Source organism: Carcharhinus amblyrhynchos, chromosome 6, assembly GCF_965287045.1.
Source record: "Carcharhinus amblyrhynchos chromosome 6, sCarAmb.v2.hapA, whole genome shotgun sequence".
NCBI lineage: Eukaryota > Metazoa > Chordata > Chondrichthyes > Carcharhiniformes > Carcharhinidae > Carcharhinus > Carcharhinus amblyrhynchos.
The window spans coordinates 37,577,213-37,598,720 of NC_137329.1; the positions used below are offsets into that span (position 1 = coordinate 37,577,213).

The window sequence follows — 21,508 nt, forward strand, 5'->3', positions numbered from 1 at the left end:
CACTTCCTTCCTGTGCAAAATGCCTAACCTGCTGGGCTGGCTGCTTGGCACTGGCCTCTCCTGTCACCCTTGAAATCCTGGTGGTGGTGGTGGCAGAATTAAGCCCGTAAACGACTGGTAAAATTGTGGTGAGGGCAGTGATGGGGGGAGTAGGCAGTGGAAAGGCTGCCTGCAGGATTTTACATCCTCATCATCCCACATACATTTTCCATCACCAGGTTTAAAAGTCCAGTCATTTTGGCAACAATCTGAACCTGTGGGTGGAATCTTGTGCCTTCCCTATCGCAAATTTTGTGGAGTTGGGGAGGGTTGGGAGAGTGGGGCATTTAATCAGGCAAGAGGCGGGAGATCAGGTCCCCATTACCTTCATGGCTTCAACCCAATTAGGTCCACCATGGGATGGTCTGGAGAAGGTCTTCCTGTCCTAACTTCAATTGAGGCCCTTAATTTGCCAAGTAATACATCTCCGGTAGAGGGCTTCCTAGGAGTTGGGTCAAAGGCACTCAGTTTCTGACCAAAGCGCCTGGCATTGGGGAATAGGGGCCTGCTAGGATCAACCCCTCTGCCCTTGCTGCTGACCCTCTTACCATGCCCTGTTACAACCCCCTTCCCCACCATTACTCACCTATACTTGGGTCACTACTTGACATGAGGACTTGGTCAGGTGTAATACCAGCAATAGCCATCAGTTCTCCAGTGGCGACGCTGAGCATAAAAGAGGCCAGCTGCTCTCAGCAGACAGGACATCAGCCCCCATGGTTCTTGATCCTGCAGGGAAGGCCCACCGCTGACCTGTTAAATACTGGAGGCACAGAAAATGTGGCAAGCCTTCCCAAAAAGAGGTGACATGGGGTCTTGCCAGCTTTCCTAACTGTGGCCAACTAAAAATGCCTTGTCTAGCTCTCGTCCCCATCAGTTTCCGCACTTTATCTCGGTTTCTCTCCAGACTTGCTGCACATTTCCAGCATCTTGCAGTTAATTTCAGATTTCCAACAGCTGCTGTATTTTTTGGGATGTCCTGAGGTTGTGAAAGGTGTTATAGAAATTTTTGAATATGCCAGATCTAAACTTAAGTGAAAAGTTAGAGAGTTTATAAATTAACTAAATGCACTTAATAACACATTAAGCTTTCCAAAACACGTTCTGAATGCTTATTTAACGTCTACATACAGAAGATTAGTTAATTTATTTTACCTATTAGAAATAGAGCAAACTCTATTTCATTCATTTTGGTTTTGAGGTGGACGGGAGGAAAATGATTGGGGAAGAGGAAATTAGTAATGCTGTTCTTGGGAAGTGAAAGGTATTTAAGCTGCTGCTGGTGGGTCTTGTTATGTGTTTTCATTGCCACTGGAGTATAAACGGCTAGCTAGACAAGGCATTTTGTCAACTGAAAGGAACATAATCAGCACAATGCATGCTCTTGAAATGCAGTACCAGTAACTGATGTATCTGACAGTCCATTCTGATTCTTTGCATCTGTTGCTGTATATGTTGGTCATAGTTCCCTCCATCTCTTCTTCAGAGGCTCACAGGTTTACAAACCTGACCTCTAAGGGACACACCAGCACATTCAAGGCTACTGATTAGTTACGTTGAGCCGCACCATCTTGTGTTCTGAGTCATTCTTAAATCAACAAGCTAGCTTTCAGGAGCGATAGGGGCTTGATGAATGAGGCCTACGGCAACTCTGCCATGCTGATCATTATACTAGTGAGTTCTCTCATTTATGTCCTGCCAGGAGGCTGATAACCCGTTGTATAATACATCATAAAAGCCGAATTACTGATTAGCAACATTAAAAGAAAATAAGCAATTTTTTTGTACAGGGAATTTTTTCTTGAAATCGCACTCAAATATTTTTGTACTGGATTACTGACAATGAAAGCCTTAAAGAAAACAATTTATACCCTTGAGCACTTCTCTTTGAAAATTCGACAAACAAACAAGTACAGTACTTGCAAATTTGTGCCACAACTCGCGTTGCCTTTTTTTTCAGCGTTGTATCTTTGAATGCACTTTACTACTCTTGTGAAGGAAATAGGCTGTTTTCCACAAGAAGCTAAATGGGAACACGGGAAGAGGAGTAGGCCATTCAGCCCATTGAGCCTGCCCCACCATTCAATACAATGGTGGCTGATCAGGCATTTCAATGCCTTTTACCCACACTATCCCCATAACATTGACGTTCCTGTTAATCAGGAATCTATCAATCTCCACCTTAAACATACACAATGTCTGAGCTTCCACACCATCTGGGGTAGAAAATTGCAAAGATTCACAACCCTCTGTGTAAAGAAATTTCTCATAATCTCGGTGCTAAGTGACATCCCCCTTATTTTGAAATTGTGGCCTCTGGTTCTAGACTCCCCAAACAAAGGGAGTCTTATCTGCATCTACCTTGTCTATTCCTTTAAGTATCTTGTAGGTTCCAATGAGATCACCTCTCATTCTTCGAAGCTCTCGAGAATACGAGCCCAGTTTGCCCAACTCTCTTCATAAGACAGTCAAGCCATTTCCGGTCTGGTGAACTTCTGTTGCACTCCCTCTATGGCAATAATATCCCTTCCAGTGCAAGGGGACCAAAACTGCACACAGTATTCCAGGTGCAGTCTAACCAAGCTGAAGCAAGACCTCATTACCTCCTGTATTCAAAACTTCTTGCAATATGGGCTAACATTCCATTAGCCTTCCTAAGAGCTTGCTGCAGCTGCACGTTAGCCTTCAGTGACTTATGGACAAGGACACCCAGGTCCTTTGTACATCTACATTTCCAAATTTCTTAACTTTTAGGAAATATTCTGCACATCTGTTCTTTTTACCAAAGTGAATTACTTCACATTTTTTTCACACGATATTTCATTTGCCATGTTCTTGCCCACTCACTGAGTTGGTCCAAATCCTCCTGTAGGTACTTTACATCTTCCTCATAATACAAAGCTAGGTGGGAATGTGTGTTATCTGTGAACTTGAAAATATTACTTTTGGTCCTCGCATCCAAATAATTGATATATATTGTGGACAGCTGAGACCCAAGTACTGGCCCTTGCAGCTACCCACTAGCCACAGTCTGCCGATGTAAGAATGACCCATTTATTCCTACTCATCATTCTGCATTTTTTGTAAACTGAATGCTTTGTTTTTCTTGCCTTCTGGTCCCACTATTATTTCCTGTTACCAGCTTTGCTTTCTTCCAATTTGAGCCACAACTGAGGGTTCCCATCCTCCTGACAAGCTACTTTAAATCCACGCCAACAGCACTAGCAAATCAGCACCGCAAGAATATCAGTCCTAGTCCTGTTCAGCTGTAACCCATCCAGCTTATACAGGTCCCACCTGCCTCAGAACCAGACCAATACTTCAGAAGTCTGATTTCCCCACCCTTTCACTATTACTCCAAAAATTCTTAAAGTTACTGCTTAAAAGAGACAGCAATATGATGCCCAGATTCAGCTATCGCTTATCTTCACCACAGAAAAAAGGTGCCTCGTCATTACATTTAATCTTGATCTGATTTTTTTTTAATGCTATGTACAATTTCCTGAGATTGGAAAAAGTTAGAAAGGAAATAATGAGGTGCCAACTTACTGCCCCAGAATCAACATAGATGTTTAGCATATGACCTTTTTTTCAACTCAATGGACAAAATAGTTTTCTCTGATTCAGTCTTTTAATGCAGTTTTCTTAAGAGGGGGAAGAATGCAGAGGCTGGAGTACTAGCAGTTCTAGGCTTTTTTTTTAATCTTTTGAATGTTGTGGTAAAATAAGTATATTTTAAGGTATGATATTTTCTCAACCTGTTGTGCCCATTCATGTTAAATCTCATTCTTTTCAATCTTACCTGCGGTTCAGTTGAAAAATCTATAGATTCTAAATGTTTCCCTGACTCTCTCCGACAGCAAAGTGAAAATAAATAGACATCAAGTGGAGACAGAAAGTTTACAAAATAACCTCACTACCAAGATCCTGCAGCCATGATTCCAAAACTCAGAAGTGTTGCACACAATGTATTTAACCACAAAACAAGTACTGTGAACCGACACAGCAAGTGCAGCAGATGTTCTGCACAGTGTTGGTATAAGAAGTCCTGCTGAGCCTATATACTTCCGAGTCATGACATGCTGACATTTCACCCCATTAGCATCAGGCTTTATGGAATCTAATGGATTCTGACATTTTGTAGTCAGTGCTTCACTGAGCACAAGGAAGAGATCTTACAAAGAAAGCAATGTTAAAACACCATTAGTATTCTCAAAATTGGGACCATTACAGCGTCAAAGGAATAATGCTGCCAAAAATAGTTTCCCTTTGAGAATTTTTCAACCATAGCCGAAATGCTCTATGTTGGGGGCGATTCTCCCCCCCAAAAAAATCGAAGTGTCGAATTCACATAAAGACTGGAGTAAATACCACTGTTTTTTTCAGTGGGATTTTCAAAATGAATCTCCCACACTCTGTGCACTACAGAGTGCACTAGTGTAAATTGTGCTGAAAATCTAGGGATGGGGCCTATCCCTGCTGAAGAGGCCTGCAGCATGGTGCTGAACAGGCCTTTGCGCATGTGCCAATCTTCCGCAGTTCTGACTCCCCCCACCACCCTGAACAACCCCCTCCCTCTACCCCAATTACTGGCCTCCCTCCTTTTGTCACCCAGCCCAAGTGCAGAGCAATAGTGGGACCCTCCCACCCTGACCGATCACACTTCCCAGAAGCCCCGCTCCCTCAGCGCTGCCCAATATCTGGGCCTCCATGGCCTCCCCTTCACTCCAGCAGGGTCAGGCCGCCAGCTCCCCGCAAGTGGGGAGCTATTGTAAACCCTGCTGGAGTGAAACACTTCTGGCACAGGCGAAGACTTTAGCAGACCTAGAGACTTCAGTCCCGGGACGCTAACCATATGTTAAACATATTAAAATCAGAATTTACATAATTTATACAGCACCATGCCAGAAATTGGCAAGAGCTGACCGTTCCAAAAATTCGGAGGCGCCCAGAGGCTGTGGCGCCCAACGGGGAGCATGCTAAATGGCCTCCACTTGAGTCTCCTGGCGCCTTCCTTGTGTTTATGTGGATCCTCAATGTATTAAGGCCATTCATTTGTGAAGCAGAATCCAGACTGCAAGAAGCAACACAAACAACTGTGCCAGCCAAACTGTTTCTCAGTCACATTTTGGAACAAAGGGCAGGATTGGGGATATTTGCATTGGGATCCCAACCCTGTGGTCAAATGATGATGCCAGCCCTGAACTGCATCACCTGGCTGTGATTTTTTTTTGAATTGGCCAAATAGTAGCCAGAGGGCACACTTGCTTAACAATTGAGTATGGTGGATGGACTTTTACAGCTGGAAGACCTTCTGCACCTCCAGTGCAGATGGTCTTGCACTTGCCAGTGCCAACTCCAGAGGCCCTCTCAGCGACTTTCCAGGTTTTGGAATTAAAAAAATGGACACAGCTGCAGAGCCAGCTTGACAGAGAGTCTCAAAGCCTGTAGCCTTGATCCCTCCCAGGTCTGCTGCTGGAAGGCCGCCTACTGGCAGCTGGACTGCCCCTGCTGCTGGGGGACATAGAGGCCAAATTTCTGAGAATTAGCTTTAGTTAGCCTTTTCCTTACCTTCTGCCTTCAATCCCAGCTCTGGATAATAGCCTGAAGGGCAATTTGGTATTGTCAAACTGATATGTCATTGTTGTTGTAAAGTTACACGTCTGCCTACCTCTGTTCCTGCTTCCATATATGGGTAAACATGCTGCCCATTTTTACAATTGTTGGCAGGAGGGTTTTGCATTCAGTGCTGCAAGGATTAACCTTCTCTTTTGGTGAGTCTTCAAGTCAGAGGAACAAGTACCATCTTCATGCTAGAGTTGAGGTTAACTCCAGTTATGGCATTATGTATACTTCTGCCAGCAGTAGCAAAGCAATGATAAAAGATACCAACTTACCACCAAGATCTCATTCTCAGGAACACAACTATAAAGTTAAATGAGGAACTACTGTGTTCCAATTTTAGATATTTAGTTGTATATCAAGAGCTTTACATGCAACATTAAATCATTACATGATAAATAACATTATGATTTGATAACCGCCTGCAATCCAAATTAAAACATTTCCACAGACTTGTTTGGACCAGGGTTGCATGTGACTGCACTGGGCCATGATTCCAGCTTTGGGTTGTTTAAAGAATATTGCAAAGGTAACTGCAGTGTATGAAAATTGAAGAGATTTGATAATAATTTGTTCTGTTTGTTAAATCATAAATAGTGACACTGATCAAAACATTTCATTAAAGTAAGTATTTTAGATATTAATCTTTTAACCTTGATGACCATCCCCCAAACTTACTGTGTGGCTGCCTCTCCTGACTGAAGACTTGGATATCCATGGGAGAGTAAATACTGACAAGTATCTCCCTTTTATCTGCCCCAGTCCTCTTGTTACAAGCATGGATTGAGCGGGTTTGCCAATCTGTCCAGTATAACGTTTCGCCGTATAATGTAAGGGCAAATGGATGAGTCAGAGTACCTTGTACAACTTTTTGCCTGTTGAAGAAAACAAAATAAAGCAATTCAAACAAAGAAGCAATAAGAATAACATACAATTTTTCCTGTTAAAGCACAGAAACAAGTTGCATTTTTATATCACCGGTCACATAAAAAAAGGACACTTTTCTGAAGAAAAACCAAAGAGGTGAAAAAAATTTCAGGGAGGCCAGAGTGAAGAGATAAGTTTTGAAGAGGGATAGCAAAGATTAATAATTTCCAAAGAATAGTCTTGCGTGAAGTGGAAGGTTTGAACGATAGACTGAAATCTGGTACAGAAGAAGCAGAGATGTGAATTGGAGTAGGTGGCTGGAGAAAATTGCTTAAAAAGCGAGGTAAGACTATGAAGAGATTAGAAATCTAGGATAAGAAACTTGCATCTCATATGCCAAGAGTGCACGTGCAACTTGAAAACAGGAACAATTTGAATGGGTGGCATGGTGGCACAGTGGTAAGCACTGCTGCCTCACAGCACCAGGGACCTGGATTCAATTCTGGCCTCGAGTCACTTTCTGTGGAGTTTGCACATTCTCCCCATGTCTATGTGGGTTTCCTCTAGTACTCCAGTTTCTTCCCACAGTCCAAAGGGTTAGGTTGACTGGCCATGCTAAATTGACTCTAGTGTCAGGGAAATTAGCAGGGTAAATGTGTGGGGTTATGGGAGTGGGGCCTGTGTAGGATTCTTAATGGTCCGAATGGCCTCCTTCTGCACTGTAGAGATTTTATTCTATCTAACTTTGCGTGAGAAGCATGGACAACAGAGTTCACAATAATTGGTGTATGAAACAAGTTGGGAAGCCAATAAGAGGATTGATTGTAAATATTCAATGCCTTAAGGTAATAATAAATGAATTAAATTCTGATGGGGGGGTGGTGGTGAATGGAGACAGAAAAAGGTACAAAAGAACATTTTTTTGTGAAGGCATAGAATTCCAGTCTTGACAACTGAGTAGAGGTGTAAAATTCTGGGCATTGTTTGAAAAAAAACATTTTCTGAGTACAATATAAATAAAAACTGCACAAAAGAAATTAAGACAAAAGCTTGCAATACAGGTCATTTAAGTGTTCATGTGAATCTATTTAGACAAAGATATGTTTATATTTTGCAAACTGATCACTTCAATAGAAAGAATTAAAATGGTGTACGTAACAAACAACATTTCACAACAGCTAAAGGAACAAATGAATTTTCATTTACGTAGCACATTTCTGGACATTCATTTCAGGACATCTCAAAGTGCTTCAGAACCAATGAATAATGGCAGAAATGCAGACATTGTTGTATTAAGCAAAAGCCGCATTCAAAGAGTGTTCAGCGAGTTCCCACAAATGGCAATGAGATAAAAGATCTAACGATGGGTTTTACTGCTGATAGTTGGGGATAAATACTGACAAGGTCACAGTGAAAGTTCCACTGTTCATCTTCAAATACTGTTATTACATCCACCTTATTTCATGGGTATTTTATTTGTGGCAGGGCAGACACTGCATGGCTTGCTTGCCTGTGGTTCAACTGAGACTTTTAAGTGACCAATTAATAATAACTTAAGGGCGCCTCCTGCTGCTGCTGGTACTTTACCCATGATGGGTAAAATGCACCAAGTGTCTATGCTGCCCATTAAAATCTGACGAGCCTTCTAGCTAGGTGCAGTGTGCCAATCTCATTGGCCAGTAGCTCTCTTGAGGTGTGACTTATTCTCTGATAGAGACAAAAACCCATCTCAAATCAAATAAAGGCGCTGTGCATGGCTGTTAAAGTACTGTAGGCTGAGCCAGCAAAGCATGGGCAGGCTTGCAACTGTGAGAATGCATCTTCAGGTAAGATTCAGCCCAAATATCATTTAAAAGACAGTACTTCAGATAGTCTGTTTTTACATCTGGGTATTGTATTGCCTATAATAAAAAGATAAAATGTTGGAAATACTCAGCAGATCTGACGGCATTGGTTGAGAGAGAAACAGAGTTAATGTTGACAGTCTGTATGCCTGATCTTCATGGTTGTACTGTATCGCCTATTCTTTTCCACACTCTTTGCAGCTCTCATCTACACACAAGCTTGTGAAAACATTTGTATTTTGCTCATTATGAAGTTGAATTGTACAAGGTGGTTATATTTTAGCATGTCCCCTTTAACTTAAGGCAAAATGGAGTATTCCAGAAATGCCCAGTTTGAAGACATGCCTGAGCGATCTGGTTGCCATGGGGAGAAACTCAAACAGAGACCTCAAGCAACAATTTTCAGATCTTTACTCAGCATCTCACACAACTTTTTGAGGCAAAAAGAACGAAAGAATCTGTTGTGGACAAATGGAAGAACTGTTCTACGTTAAAAGAAAGAGTTTGTTTACTCTTCAAAAGGAAGGAGAGAAAACACCAATGGAGCTTTAAATAATAGGTCATAGCTCAGTGAGCCTGGCTGGTGAAAACTGGATCTAGAAAATTCTAAGAACATTTTAGATGTACTGACACCACAAAGATTGCAGCTGTTCAAGAATGCAGCTCACCAGAACCTTCTCAAGGGCAATTAGGTATGGGCAATAAAAAGATGCTGGTCCAGCCAGTGATGCCCACATTGTTTGAAATAATGTAAAAATCTTGGCTGAATGGAATGATTTTGAAGGATACTGGAAGTTTTGACCTAGTGTGAGCCCTCTGGACAGTATGTTGCTACACAGGAAATCTCCCTGTAATTGTACAAATCAGGCAGGTGTAATGCACAGCAAAACAGGTTCTAAGTTTGGTATAGTAGTTGCCTGTTAAGTAATATTTGGTCTATGTTGATTTTAGTTTGTTTGTCACAGTAAATGTCTTAAAATGTGAAAACATGTCCTTTGGATCTTTCCACCAGTTGCTGGGAAATTCATCTCTTTTCAGAAGTTGTTGGTCTCTACAGGAACCTTTCCACACTGAAGAATGAAGTTTGTACACAGAGAATTTTACCTGTCTTTTTTTTTCTTACAAATCTCAGCCCTGAATTTCTACATTGTTTTTATATGCCTGTGGTCTTTAATCTAGCAAACAATGCTTTAACAGAATTGTATAGATGGATTCAATTTATTTATGATTACCAATTTAGCTGCAATAACCTACCCATAATTTGAGATAATATCTCAAGTGCTCTCAAGAGTGGCAAACATAGCCTTTTAAATCAACAAAGCGCACACTATGATATTTAATGAGTCATGTCTTTATGCATTAAGATTTAAGAAATGGATGGTTAAAAATAATAAGGCACCCACTTTTTTTTTGTTTTTATTCCAATTCAATCCAATCAAGTCCAATTCAGAGTCTCAACAAGTTGAGACATTCCCAATCCAAGTTGAGAAGACAGGGCTCTCACCTCCTGCTTTGGGCTTGATCTACATGGTCCAAGCTGACTGGAGTAGGTATAGCTCCTCCTCCAAGGCTTGATCTTATTTGCATCTTAGCCAAAAGGCTGCGATGCCACTTTAAAAAATTGCTTCAAATGAAGCTGAAATGTAACCTAATGACTTCAACCAAGCGCGGCATGTTAATACTACACTTGATCTGAGCCAAAAGGCCAAGAAGCGATGGCACCCATGTATTTGCTTACACACAAAACAGGAACACCTTCCATATTAATTATCAAGTATTACAAGTTAACACCATCAACACAGAGACTTACACACTGCAGTGCATATTGGTTATTTGAGTATGGAAATCAGTATTCCATTGAAATACACACATGTTCCTGACACGTGCTTCTATCATGACAAGTGTTCGTTTGTGAAGTTGATAGTTTGGTATTAGTATCAACTATTCCATGTCAATATGCTTTATGGAATATACAAATTAACTTCTCTAGAGTTTGGCTGAATAATGTATCTCACCCTGAGAAAAGCATTCACTCCAATATTCCTGAGACATTTTCATTTCCTTTAAGAGACTAAGGGAAAAGGGAATGAGAGAGTGCAAGTCTAGAGAATGAGACAGAGGAAGAAATAAGAGAAAGTGGAAAGAAATAAGAGAAAGGAGGACTTGATTTGTATAATGCCCATCGTGACCACTGGGCATCCTGAAGGGCTTTCAGCCAATCAAATACTTATGAAGTGCAGTCACTGTTGTAATGTAGGAATTGTGGCAGCCAATTTGCATTTGTGAAGCTTCCCCTGAACAGCAATGTGATAATAACAAGATAATCTGCCTTTGTGATGTTGAATGAGGGACAAATATCTGCCAGGACAATGGGGATAACTCCCGTGCTTTTCTTCAAAGTAGTGCTACAGGGTCTTTTATGTCCATTTGAGAGTGCAGGTGTGGCCCTGGTTTAAATGTCTCATCTGAAAGACTGCACCACTAAAAGTGCCAATCTTCATTTTTGTGCTCAGGAGGAATTTGGAGTCAGAACATTGTGACAGATACACAAGTTCTACCAACCAAGCCATGGTTGACATGGCCAGAAAGAAATAGTAAACCAACTTAGATTATCTGAGACCTGGAAAGGTCACCAGTCTTTCTCTTCACACATATAAGAGGTACATAATTTTGAATTTAATTTTGAAAAACAAAACAAATTTTGAAAAATTCAAAATCAAGCAACATTATCTCATTCTTCTACTTATGAACGAGTTAAAAAGTTGGCAACGCCCATTGAGTTGTAAAGACTTGTATAAAAGAATTGATGTTCAATTTCATGGTATGTAAGATTATTTGAACCACTCAACGTTCTTTAACTCTTTCCTCGAATGGGTAAGTTCTAACATTTCAGATTGTTTTTTCTATATGCTATACGCACCTTGGGTGGAAGCTGAAAATCTTCAGTTTCCACTACACAGCACTTACTCCCGGCATTAACAATTACTATGTGGCAAGGGCATCATCGTAAAGTATAGCAATAGGACTTAGCAGTCAGCAAGAAAAAGAAATATTTTGTGAAGAGAAAAAATTCAAAGCTTATGCTTCTATTCAAATTTGGAAGTCAAACTTTTTAACAGTAGGCCTCTTGTGGAACAATACCAAATGCACGTGATGGTTAATTGTCACCTGAACCCAAGATTAAAATTAAATTGAGAGCTGATCTAAGATTCAGTTTGTCAGGATAATCTGTTTAGCAAAATAAAAATCATTTAGACAGCATCTTCCATGTCTGCAGAACATTCCCAAAACATGTCTGAGCCAGTGGCCAGAATTCTCCAGCTGTTCATGTCCCACCGCCAGAGAGGATGGAGAATTTGGCGCTCAACCAAATCTCCGTTCATTACAGTGGAATGGGAAAATCCCATTGGCATGAATAGTTGGAGAATCATGCCCACTGACTTATTTTATTTTACTGTAGCTGCCGTTGTCTTCTAGGGAAATGCAGCAGTCAGTCTGTGCAGTAAGCTTTCTCACAATCAATGATATAAATTATTGCACAATTTGTTTCAGTGTTGGCTATGAGATAAATACGGTCAGACACTGGGAGAGTTCTCCTGCCCCTCCATGATGGTATCATGGAATCTTTTACATCTAATGAGCGAACAGAGCATCTGGAAGCCTGCAGCACCTCCAATGGTGCAGCATCTCCTCAGTACCACATTGAAGTGTCAAGCCATGATTACATGCTCAAGTGCTGAAGAGGGGTGTTGAACTATGACCTTCCAAATCAAAGGTAAGGTGTCACCACTGAGGTAAAGGATAACATGTATTTTTTTCAACATCTGCTGGGAAAAGAACAATCACCAAAAGTTGCAATTTTTTTTACAAAAAAGTCAGAAATAGATCATCTGCAACTTAGTTTTGATGGCACTCTCAAATATTGTGGATGTGAGGTGCATTCCATGAAATATCTTTGAAGGTTTTGAAAATGGCTTGTGCAGGCCAATAAAAAGTTCATTACAGCTGCAAAAATTAAACAATTGCTGCTGAAATTATCTGTTCTCCAAATAGAAGTCTGGAATTTTAATCTACATTATGGAGGCACTAACTTTAAGCCAAAAATTGTAGAGCAAACCAAGTGTACATGAAATATACATATTCACACATTAATAAAACCCACAAAACATATTGTATATAAGACCTCAACATTTCTGTTCAGTAAGGCAGGGGCAGCAGTTATATACTAAAAATTAATCCATGCATATTACATACAAATTTCTGCCAATTTTTCCTTGAAAATAGTTCTACTTTCTTCCTCCTCCATACTGAACTACTCAAAAGGACATACAATTCTTTTTAAAAGCTTGCAAAAAGACTAATATAAATTACATTTCAAATTCACAAAGCCATTTTTGTCCTCTTATCAGCAGCTTCTTCAAAATGCTTATTGATTTCTAATGTTGAGAAAGGTACATTATTGCCCATCAATCCCAGCCCAAGACATCTGAAGTTGTCAATGCTGGTATATAGCTAAAGTGACTATCCCACAAGTGTGAGCCAAATAGTGAACGCCAACTGGCATATTGGACATCACAAATTAAATCCTGTTCACGCGCAACACTTAACTATGCGACCAGCAACAGGAGTCTCCCACATCACAAAGATGGCAGTGTTAATATTAGCACTCCAGCAGCCTCCTCTGCTAACACATTTCTGGGTTTAAAGAATTAAAGTCTCATGAGTTCAGCAGGATACTGAGCCCAGCAAAGTTTTGATGATGACACAAATGAAATTACTCAAAATGATTACTATGAAGTAACGTAGTGATTTAAACTAAAGATTGTGAAGTTTCCTTTGAAATGTGTTTCCACTCAGGCTGTTGCCTAGAAACCAGAATACCCTTATTTACGGCCTTCCTTCACGATGCATAGACACAGGCAGAATAGGTTGATAATAACAGTTAAGGTCATGCAGCATATAAATCCATTTTAGGCACAACTATTAGTATTTGGGCTTTTCTGGCTATTCACCTCACTTAAAGGCACAGATGAAAACCCATCTGGCCCATTGTTAAAGGCAGGGATGAAGTAGCTCAGATTACAGACTAATTTTTTTCTTCATATCAAGTAGAAAGATGGAGAAAAGTCTAGCCCTTAACTAAATTACCATGTAGCATATTGTCTGATGTGTAAAACATGCAAGATACTTAATTTTGCTCCCCATTAGCTTTGTGGATTAGTATATTTCTGCAAGGAAAACTGCCCAGCCAACACACAAGATTTGACACAATTCATTTTGGAGTACAGGTAGTGGGATCAAGAGGAATAGAATGTACTGAAACTGTGGTTGTCTATGAACAATTTCATGTGTTGCTCAAGACCTCATGCACATTGTATGTTCACCCATCATTATCTTAATATAAAATAAAGGCAAATTATTGCTCTGACAAAGAATCATCCAGACTCTAAACAAGAGTTTGGTTCTTTCTCCACATATGCTGTCAGACCTGCTGAGATTTTCCAGCATTTTCTGTTATCATTTATCTTAAACTCATTACAAAATTATATTTACTACACTAACTGGAAAGCCTAGAAATGCTCTTTAGTTAAAAATATAATTGCTGGAAATATGTAGCAGATGCGCCAGGACATACAAATAGAATGGGTATACAGCCAATACTGATATGTACTTGTGGACCTGTTATATACTTCTAGCATTCATGTTTTCATTAAAGAAGAGTTTATTTATTACTGTCAGAGGTGGGCTTACGTTAACACTGCAATGAAGTTACTGTGAAAATCTCCCAGTCGCCACACTCTGACTCCTGTTCAGATAAACTGAGGGAGAATTTAGCATGGCCAATCCATCTAACCGGCACATCTTTCAGACTGTGGGAGGAAACCGGAGCATCCGGAGGAAACCCATGCAGACATGGGGAGAATGTGCAGACTCCACACAGACAGTGACCCAAGCCAAAATCGAACCCAGTTCTCTAGCACTGTGTGGCAGCAGTACTAGCCATTGTGCCACTGTGCTGCCCTAGGCTATGAAAAAGTAATTTTAATTAGGCATAGTAAAAGGGCTTTTAAAAATGGCTCATATTAACTATAATTAAATAGGCTGACTGGTTGTCTGGGGAGACTCCCTGGTCGCTCGCTGATATCCAACAGTGAGCTGAATTTCATTCCACTCCACCCAAGTCAACAACATCAGCTGATTTATGACTGCATTCTGCAAATTACTGAATTCCCTCCCTCAGTCAAAATACTTTAACACCAAATTTTCTGTGTTCAAATCACACCACTCCTACATTTCCAAAATGAGCTTATGTATTTTGTTCAGTACTACCTGCTCCATAATGCTGAAATGCAAAATTTACAATTTAGTCAGGCTTCTGCAGAAAATAGACAAGCGGTAGCCTATAGTTTTAATTATTGGAGTCTCCCTATCCTCAGAGTTTGAGTGCTACTTAATTTAAATCACACTGCAATGAAAGCACTGTTTGGTTACATAACTGACGTTGCGTACAGCATTTGGAAAACAATAGATATATTTTCCAATTGGACTTCCATTAGTAAATGGTGCATAATTAAATTCTATCTCATGTTAACTTGCTGACCCCCAGATCTCAGTCTCTATCTGGTCCGACGTTGGGGGAAATTGCCAAAGATGGGACAGAGGTTGGAAAATGGAAAATTATATGCAAGGTGGGAATGATAAGTTTTTGTAATTCATTCATAGGGTATGAGAATCCCTATAAAGGTCAGCATTTAATGCCAATTCTTCATTTCCCTTGAGCAGCTGGTGGAGAGCCACCTCCTTGGAGTGCTGTACTCCATGTGGTGAAGGTATTTCCTTAATGCCATTTTTGAGTTCCAGGAGTTTGACCCAACAATGCTAACGACAATACATTTCCAAGTCATAATAATATATGGCTTGGAGAGGAACATGCAGATGGTTCATTACCACCTGTAATTTATCCTTAGTATACACTGCAGCCACTCTGCATCAGTAGTGGAGGGAGTGAATGTTTAAGATGGTGTATGGGATACCAAAAAAGCTGGCTGCTTTATCCTGGATGATGTTGAACTTCTTGAGTACTGTTGGAGTTGCACTCATCCAGGCAAGGGGAGAGTACTGCATCACACTCCTGATATGGACTTTGTCGATGGTGGAAAGTCTTTGGGGAGTCACAAGGTGAGTTACTTGCTACATCACTCCCAGCAACTAACAATATGCAGTTGAAGTATTTATATGTCAGGTCCAGTTAAATTTCTGGCCAATGGTGATCTACAGGATATTGGCGATATGAACTCAATTAAAAGGCACGTGACCCTAACTTAAAGGGATACAGCTATTTGGAAGTATCTTCCTGTCAATGGGGACAAAAATATTGGTAGCTGTACAAAACTTACCAATATTTTAATGTATTCATATATCAGTCTTTACATGGACTTGTTTTTGCCAAACACTACCAGTCTAATAAACACTGGGGAAGTAAATAGAGGTTGAAGAGCTAGGATGGGATATCCAGTTAATAGTATTTTAAAATACCAGCAAGGAGGCAAGTTAAGATACTGTAAAGATATAAGTGATCAATAATACCACAGGCTGTTCCAATTTACGATACTGGTTCATTGAAAGTGACAATGCAGATCGTACATCAGTTGACCCAAAAAGTTGCACTGAACTTGCAAAGTTAAATACAAGTTCAACTCATTTTCTCCTTCGCTGTTATCCGAAAGCTTTAAATGAAGTGGGAATTCAATTGGTCAATCCACTGTCCTCACTTTATGAGCACCTCAAAATAAATGACAGTGCAAGAACTCATGTTCCCTGTGAGTTCTACAACCCCGCAGCAAGCTGAAAGTCCTCACACAAGCTGTGCCTAGGTCAGCCCCGCACACAAAAAAAAATTAGGGGCCTGGCACTTGAGTATATCACCCTGACACACCAAAAGGAAATTAGACGGAATGTTGTAAAGAACACTTGCCGCAATTTCAACTCAGCGAAACCAATAAGGAAACAAACAAAAGTAGCAGGATAGCCTCAAAATCCTGCTACCAATCTTCCCATAAAGTCTCTTTAAATAGACTTACATAAACGGCACACCTTAGCAGCCATTTTACATGTGAAATCAGACTGAGCAATATATCAATTACAGCAAATTCCATGGATAGGGCTGAGGTTTAATAAACTGCAAACTGGCTGGGCCCTTTGGAATCCCGGATCCACCAATCAATTCTCTATGGGAGATATTCCAATCAGGCTTTGGAACCAGAGTGGTCTGCAATACTCCAGGGCATTGTTGATAACTGGCAGGTCTATTTTGCTTATTTGTGAAATCCGCAGAGATAAGACTGCAGAGGCAGAGTGGAGGTAGGGTTGGTTGAGATTCTTTCCGCTGGGCTGCAGAGAACCCAACAAGATAATTTTGTTATGGGTAGGGTGATCCTAGCTGGCCAAGCAGTGGAAAGCTCAACATTGCTTTGAACTGGTGCACTGCATGGCTTTAGCAAAGTTAACTTCAACAATACCTATGAATATACTTGGGGATCTTTGGAACCTGCCCACACGTGGTTAAAAGCTCTGCATTTAGAGAGGGATGTTACCCTACATGGAGAGAAAAATATTCAACATCCATCATGCTAAAGTAGATTACTCAGTAGTCTGATTCAGGGATTCAGACATCATGATGGGTTATATGTGCGTGTCAGATACTTTATTGACTTTTTAAAAAAAATCTTGTGTTCATGATATGGTCTGTAAAGCTCAAATTCAAAACAATTTTACTAATGCTTTTTAATGTTGAGATAAACCTCTGTAGTTCTTTTAACATATGGCAGCAATTTGTGTAAGTGTACCAATATGTTGTTACAACTAATAGTTTTAATTGCACAGTTTTCATGCTGTTTGCAGTCTGCTGCCTGACGTACTTGCCTGAAGGAAACTCTCTTGTGTAGCTTTAGCACAGTCAGCATCCAATTTGAGGGGTCACATGAAAACAGAAATTGACGCATATCCATTTTACTGAATTTTATATTTTTATTTTAAGCAGGATATACAGACCAGGACATTGGTCTGAGGACACTTCACCTATCGAATGACTTCAAGTAAGGCTATCCCACTTGCTTACTCTTCACTGAGTTCACCTTTTCATTGTAATTTGAACTAAAAAAACAAATATTTACACAGAACTTGAAAAAAAGCTCCCAACAATCCATTTTACAGTCTTTATTCCAAAGCCACTACAATGCAACAAAATATAGCCTTTGAAGAGGCTTTCAAAGGCACTGGTTGTATAGCAGAGCTGATCAAAACCTTAGACCACTCCCGCCCTTGTTTGTCTGACCCCAGTGGCAGTCATAAAGCATGCTGATCAGAAGATTCGTGTATGTCAGCATTTACAACAGGCCTACCCGTTTGGGGGAAAGAAACAACTTCCATTGTCTTCCGCAAGCCAGTACTCGCAAAGGGCAAAGCAGACATAGCCTCCCTGCTCACTTCAGACTCTAGCCACAGTAAGCCAGCTGAACGCTGCATGAAGCAATTCAACTAATGTCTGGAATAATTAAGGAAAATATTACTTGCCTCAAATGTAAATACTGCAACGAATACATGGAACTTGTGAAGCACAAATAGGATGTTACAGCCGCTGAATTACTTTTAAGAGAATTTACTTGGTGCACGTTTATAACAAATAACAGATTCCGGAATATTACCACAGCATACTTGAAGAAAAATCAAGTGTTATCAGGACACTGTGATCGATGTAGGGTAATTAATTTATCATGTAATCTGAAAGAAAATATGGCTGGGGGTAGGAAGTTAGCATCCATACCTCAATCTCACCAAAAAGTCTAGCACTCATTGGACTGTATGTATGTTTCCTTGACTACAAAAATATCAAATATTCCAACTAAGTAATTTAATGATTTTTCCAGACTCACACATCATTAACTTTGCCATGATTTTGGGATTGGTCTTCGATATTAACGGTATTTACACTTCCTCCTCAAACAGTAGTCTGTAAAAATTAACTTGTTATGTATAAACCAGTATTAGATTTTTAAAAAAATTAATGCGCAATATTTAATTTTCTCCACAAGTTACAAGACAGCATCAGACAAGTGGCTAGGTGGGTGGAGCAGGAAGGCAAGTGCCTGATTCAGGTCTTAACCAATATTTAATATTAAAAATCAGGATCTAACATTCCATGCTACTAAGGAAGTCTGCACTTTCCCTTCCTGTGATTAAAACACCTGGTCTTTGCTTGAAGCCTTGGCAAGGTTTAGTCGAGAGTTATGGCTGGAAACACAGGTGCACACTTACAGTTAACCAGCTAAATTTCACAGAACCCTGAAATTATTTTTACCATCCACAGATGTTGAAGATTATTGGTCCATGCATAACAGAATTGATAGGAGTGACCACCACACAGTTCTTGCAGAGTTAAAGTCCCATCCTCACATGGAGGTGTTGTGTGATGTTATCACCATTGTACAAAGTAAATGAGGTTGATTCAGAATAGCAATATATTCAGAAAATGTTGGAAAAACCCAGCAGGTCTGGCAACATCTGGGGTGAGAGAAAAAGAGCGTTGAGTCTGATGTGACTTATTCTGTTCCAAAGAAGAGTCACATTGGACTCAAAACGTTAACTCAGTTTTTCTCTCCACAGATGCTGCCAGAAATGCTGAGTTTTTTTTCGCAGTTTTTGTTTCTTTTTCAGATCTCCTACATCCACAATATTTTGCTTTAATTTTAGATCCAGAGATGATCTATCAATTTAAAACTGGGCACTATGAAATGCTGCATGCCATCAGCAGCAGAAATATATTCAACTACAATTAGGAAGCTCACGGTCTGGCATTTTGCTCACTCTTCTGTGAGTAGATTTGGGGTAGTTAGATTTTTATACAAAATTCACCATAATAACCCACAAGGTCAAGGAGGCCATTATAATAGCAACAACTCATTTTGTAATCTGTATTTATAACTTGTATAAATCAAAGTATAGTATTGAACAGTGATCTGTCATGAAATAGATGATTATAAAAGTAATGAATCTTGATAAAGTTCTAATCAATGAATCAATGTAATTGATAATCACAAAGATTAACTATTAATGCATAATCTTTGTATAAGTTTTATTACTTTTTCATGAGAGAAAGATAATCTTCAGTTGAAATTGCAAAGGTCTGTGAGACATCACACAATAGCCTTGCAAGACTCTAGCATAATGAATGTTCAAGATCAGATTAAGAAGCAGTGATATTTAGCACCACTGTTCTTCTGTTAGAATTACAGAAGCCAGATAGTCTTAGGTACAAATGGAAGTCATCCAAATTTACTTCAGAATAGCTACAGCCGATCATTAAATCAACAATAGCCTGACTCTACCATGGTATGATGGCTATGCAGAGTTAAGTACAGGGGTTCTCTAACATTTCATTGCCAGCTAGAGTATGAAAACTCCGGTGTATAAACCACATGCCAGTCTCAGCAACAGGGTGCAAGATTGAGATCAGAGACCTTAGATGGTGAACATGACCTACACTTCAATGGATTACACAACTAGCTGAAGCTATAAAATCATTCCCGAGTTGAAGTATGCCTTTTCTTCAATAAGCTTTCTACAATTTACTAGTCTACGAGTCCTGTCTGGCCTTAATTGGTTAAGTCTTGTTTGAACAAAAATAGATTTATTAAGCCATCACAATTGTTGGTATTTGGATTGACTGAAATTAAATCAGTCAACGCCTTCCGTGCCCGCTGGGCACCACAGTGTGTGATACAGACCCTTACAAACACATTTTGATTTAATGTTTTAAGTTTCCCTTGGACTTTAGTTTCTGTTTAGGCCATTCCCCCCTTCCTTTTTGGGGGGCTGCCACTCTTAATTTGTCCCTAAAAATTTTTACAATTAGACTATCTAAAATTGGTGACCACAACAGAACCAGACTAGAAGTCGGACCATTGATTAATAAAAAGTTAATTACTGTGTTTTGGAAGGGTGTGTGCACCAATTCACAGTGACTTAAACCAAGGTCAAAATGGATTCAACTCCACTCAATACAAAGAGAAATTGGACAAAATGTCTGACCCTGGCACATATTTTTGTGCCTCAAGAGTAGAGACAAAGAGATGGGATAATGAGATTTTATTCAAATGCAAGCTGCAGCAACGCTCAAGGTCAGAACAGGTCTGACAGTTGAGGTGTTATAAACCATAAGCAGAATTGTACTCAACCACATCATGGCATTGTATTTCTCTAACATTATCATAAAGTCAGCAGACTAACCCTATTTCAATGAGGAACATAAAAGAGCATGCCAAAAAGCAGCAATTCATTTTTAGGTATACCTGGTGAACCTATACAGGACTACATGCTTGCTGAATAAGTAGTCACTCTCAATTTAGCTCTGGAATCAGCTTTTTATCCATGTTTAGACTATGGATTTCATGAGGTCTGTATCCAGGCTGTCTTGGCAGAAGCCAAGCTGAGCATCCTCAATGATGGCAGGTCTCCATACAAAAAAAAGGCTGAAATTTGCACAACCATTTCCAGCCAGAAGCACTGAGTGGATGGTCCATCTGAGTGGATGGTCCTTATCATGATAATCTTCAGCCAATTTGATTCACTCAATGTGATATCAAGAAATGGCTGAATGCCCTCGATATAGCAAAGGCCCTGACAACATTCCAGTTTTAATGCTGAAAACATGCGCTCCAGAGCTGGCTGTATCAATTACAAAGCTGGTCCAGTGTTTTACAGCACTGCATCTACTTGAAAAACTGGAAAATTGCTTAGGGATGTCCTGGTCAAAAAAAAGGGGAAATCTAATCTGGCCAATTATAGTCCCATCAGTCTATTCTTGGTCAGCAGCAAGTGATGCAAGATGCTATTGATAGTGCTTCCGAGTGGCACTTACTCACTTTACTGGATTCTTACTTAAAGACTGGAATTCTACCATCCCGCCTGTCACGGGGATCAGAGCGGGCGAGGGGAGGACAATGGGAAGGTCCATTGACCTCGGACAGGATTTTACATTTTTGGGATAAGAGAGGCTGTTAAATCCCACCTAACGTGTTAACTTGGTTTCCTGCTCCATAGACTCAGAGTTTTATTTTAATTCAGATTTCCAGCATCTG

At 40.0% G+C, this 21,508-nt stretch overlaps 1 protein-coding gene and 1 non-coding gene across 3 annotated transcripts in view; both read right to left on the bottom strand.

Annotated features, from left to right (window-relative positions):
* LOC145343831 (low-density lipoprotein receptor-related protein 5-like) overlaps window positions 1-21,508 on the bottom strand; it is a 190,931-nt gene that overhangs the window by 110,438 nt on the left and 58,985 nt on the right. For both annotated transcript variants that reach the window (XM_080190227.1, XM_080190226.1), the window contains exon 4: window positions 6,340-6,536. In XM_080190227.1, coding sequence (XP_080046353.1) covers window positions 6,340-6,536 — 197 coding nt within the window. The remainder of the gene's footprint in view (window positions 1-6,339; window positions 6,537-21,508) is intronic.
* Window positions 9,898-10,089, bottom strand: LOC145344586 (U2 spliceosomal RNA). The gene has a single exon (XR_013886895.1). It is a non-coding gene; the product is annotated as a U2 spliceosomal RNA (small nuclear RNA).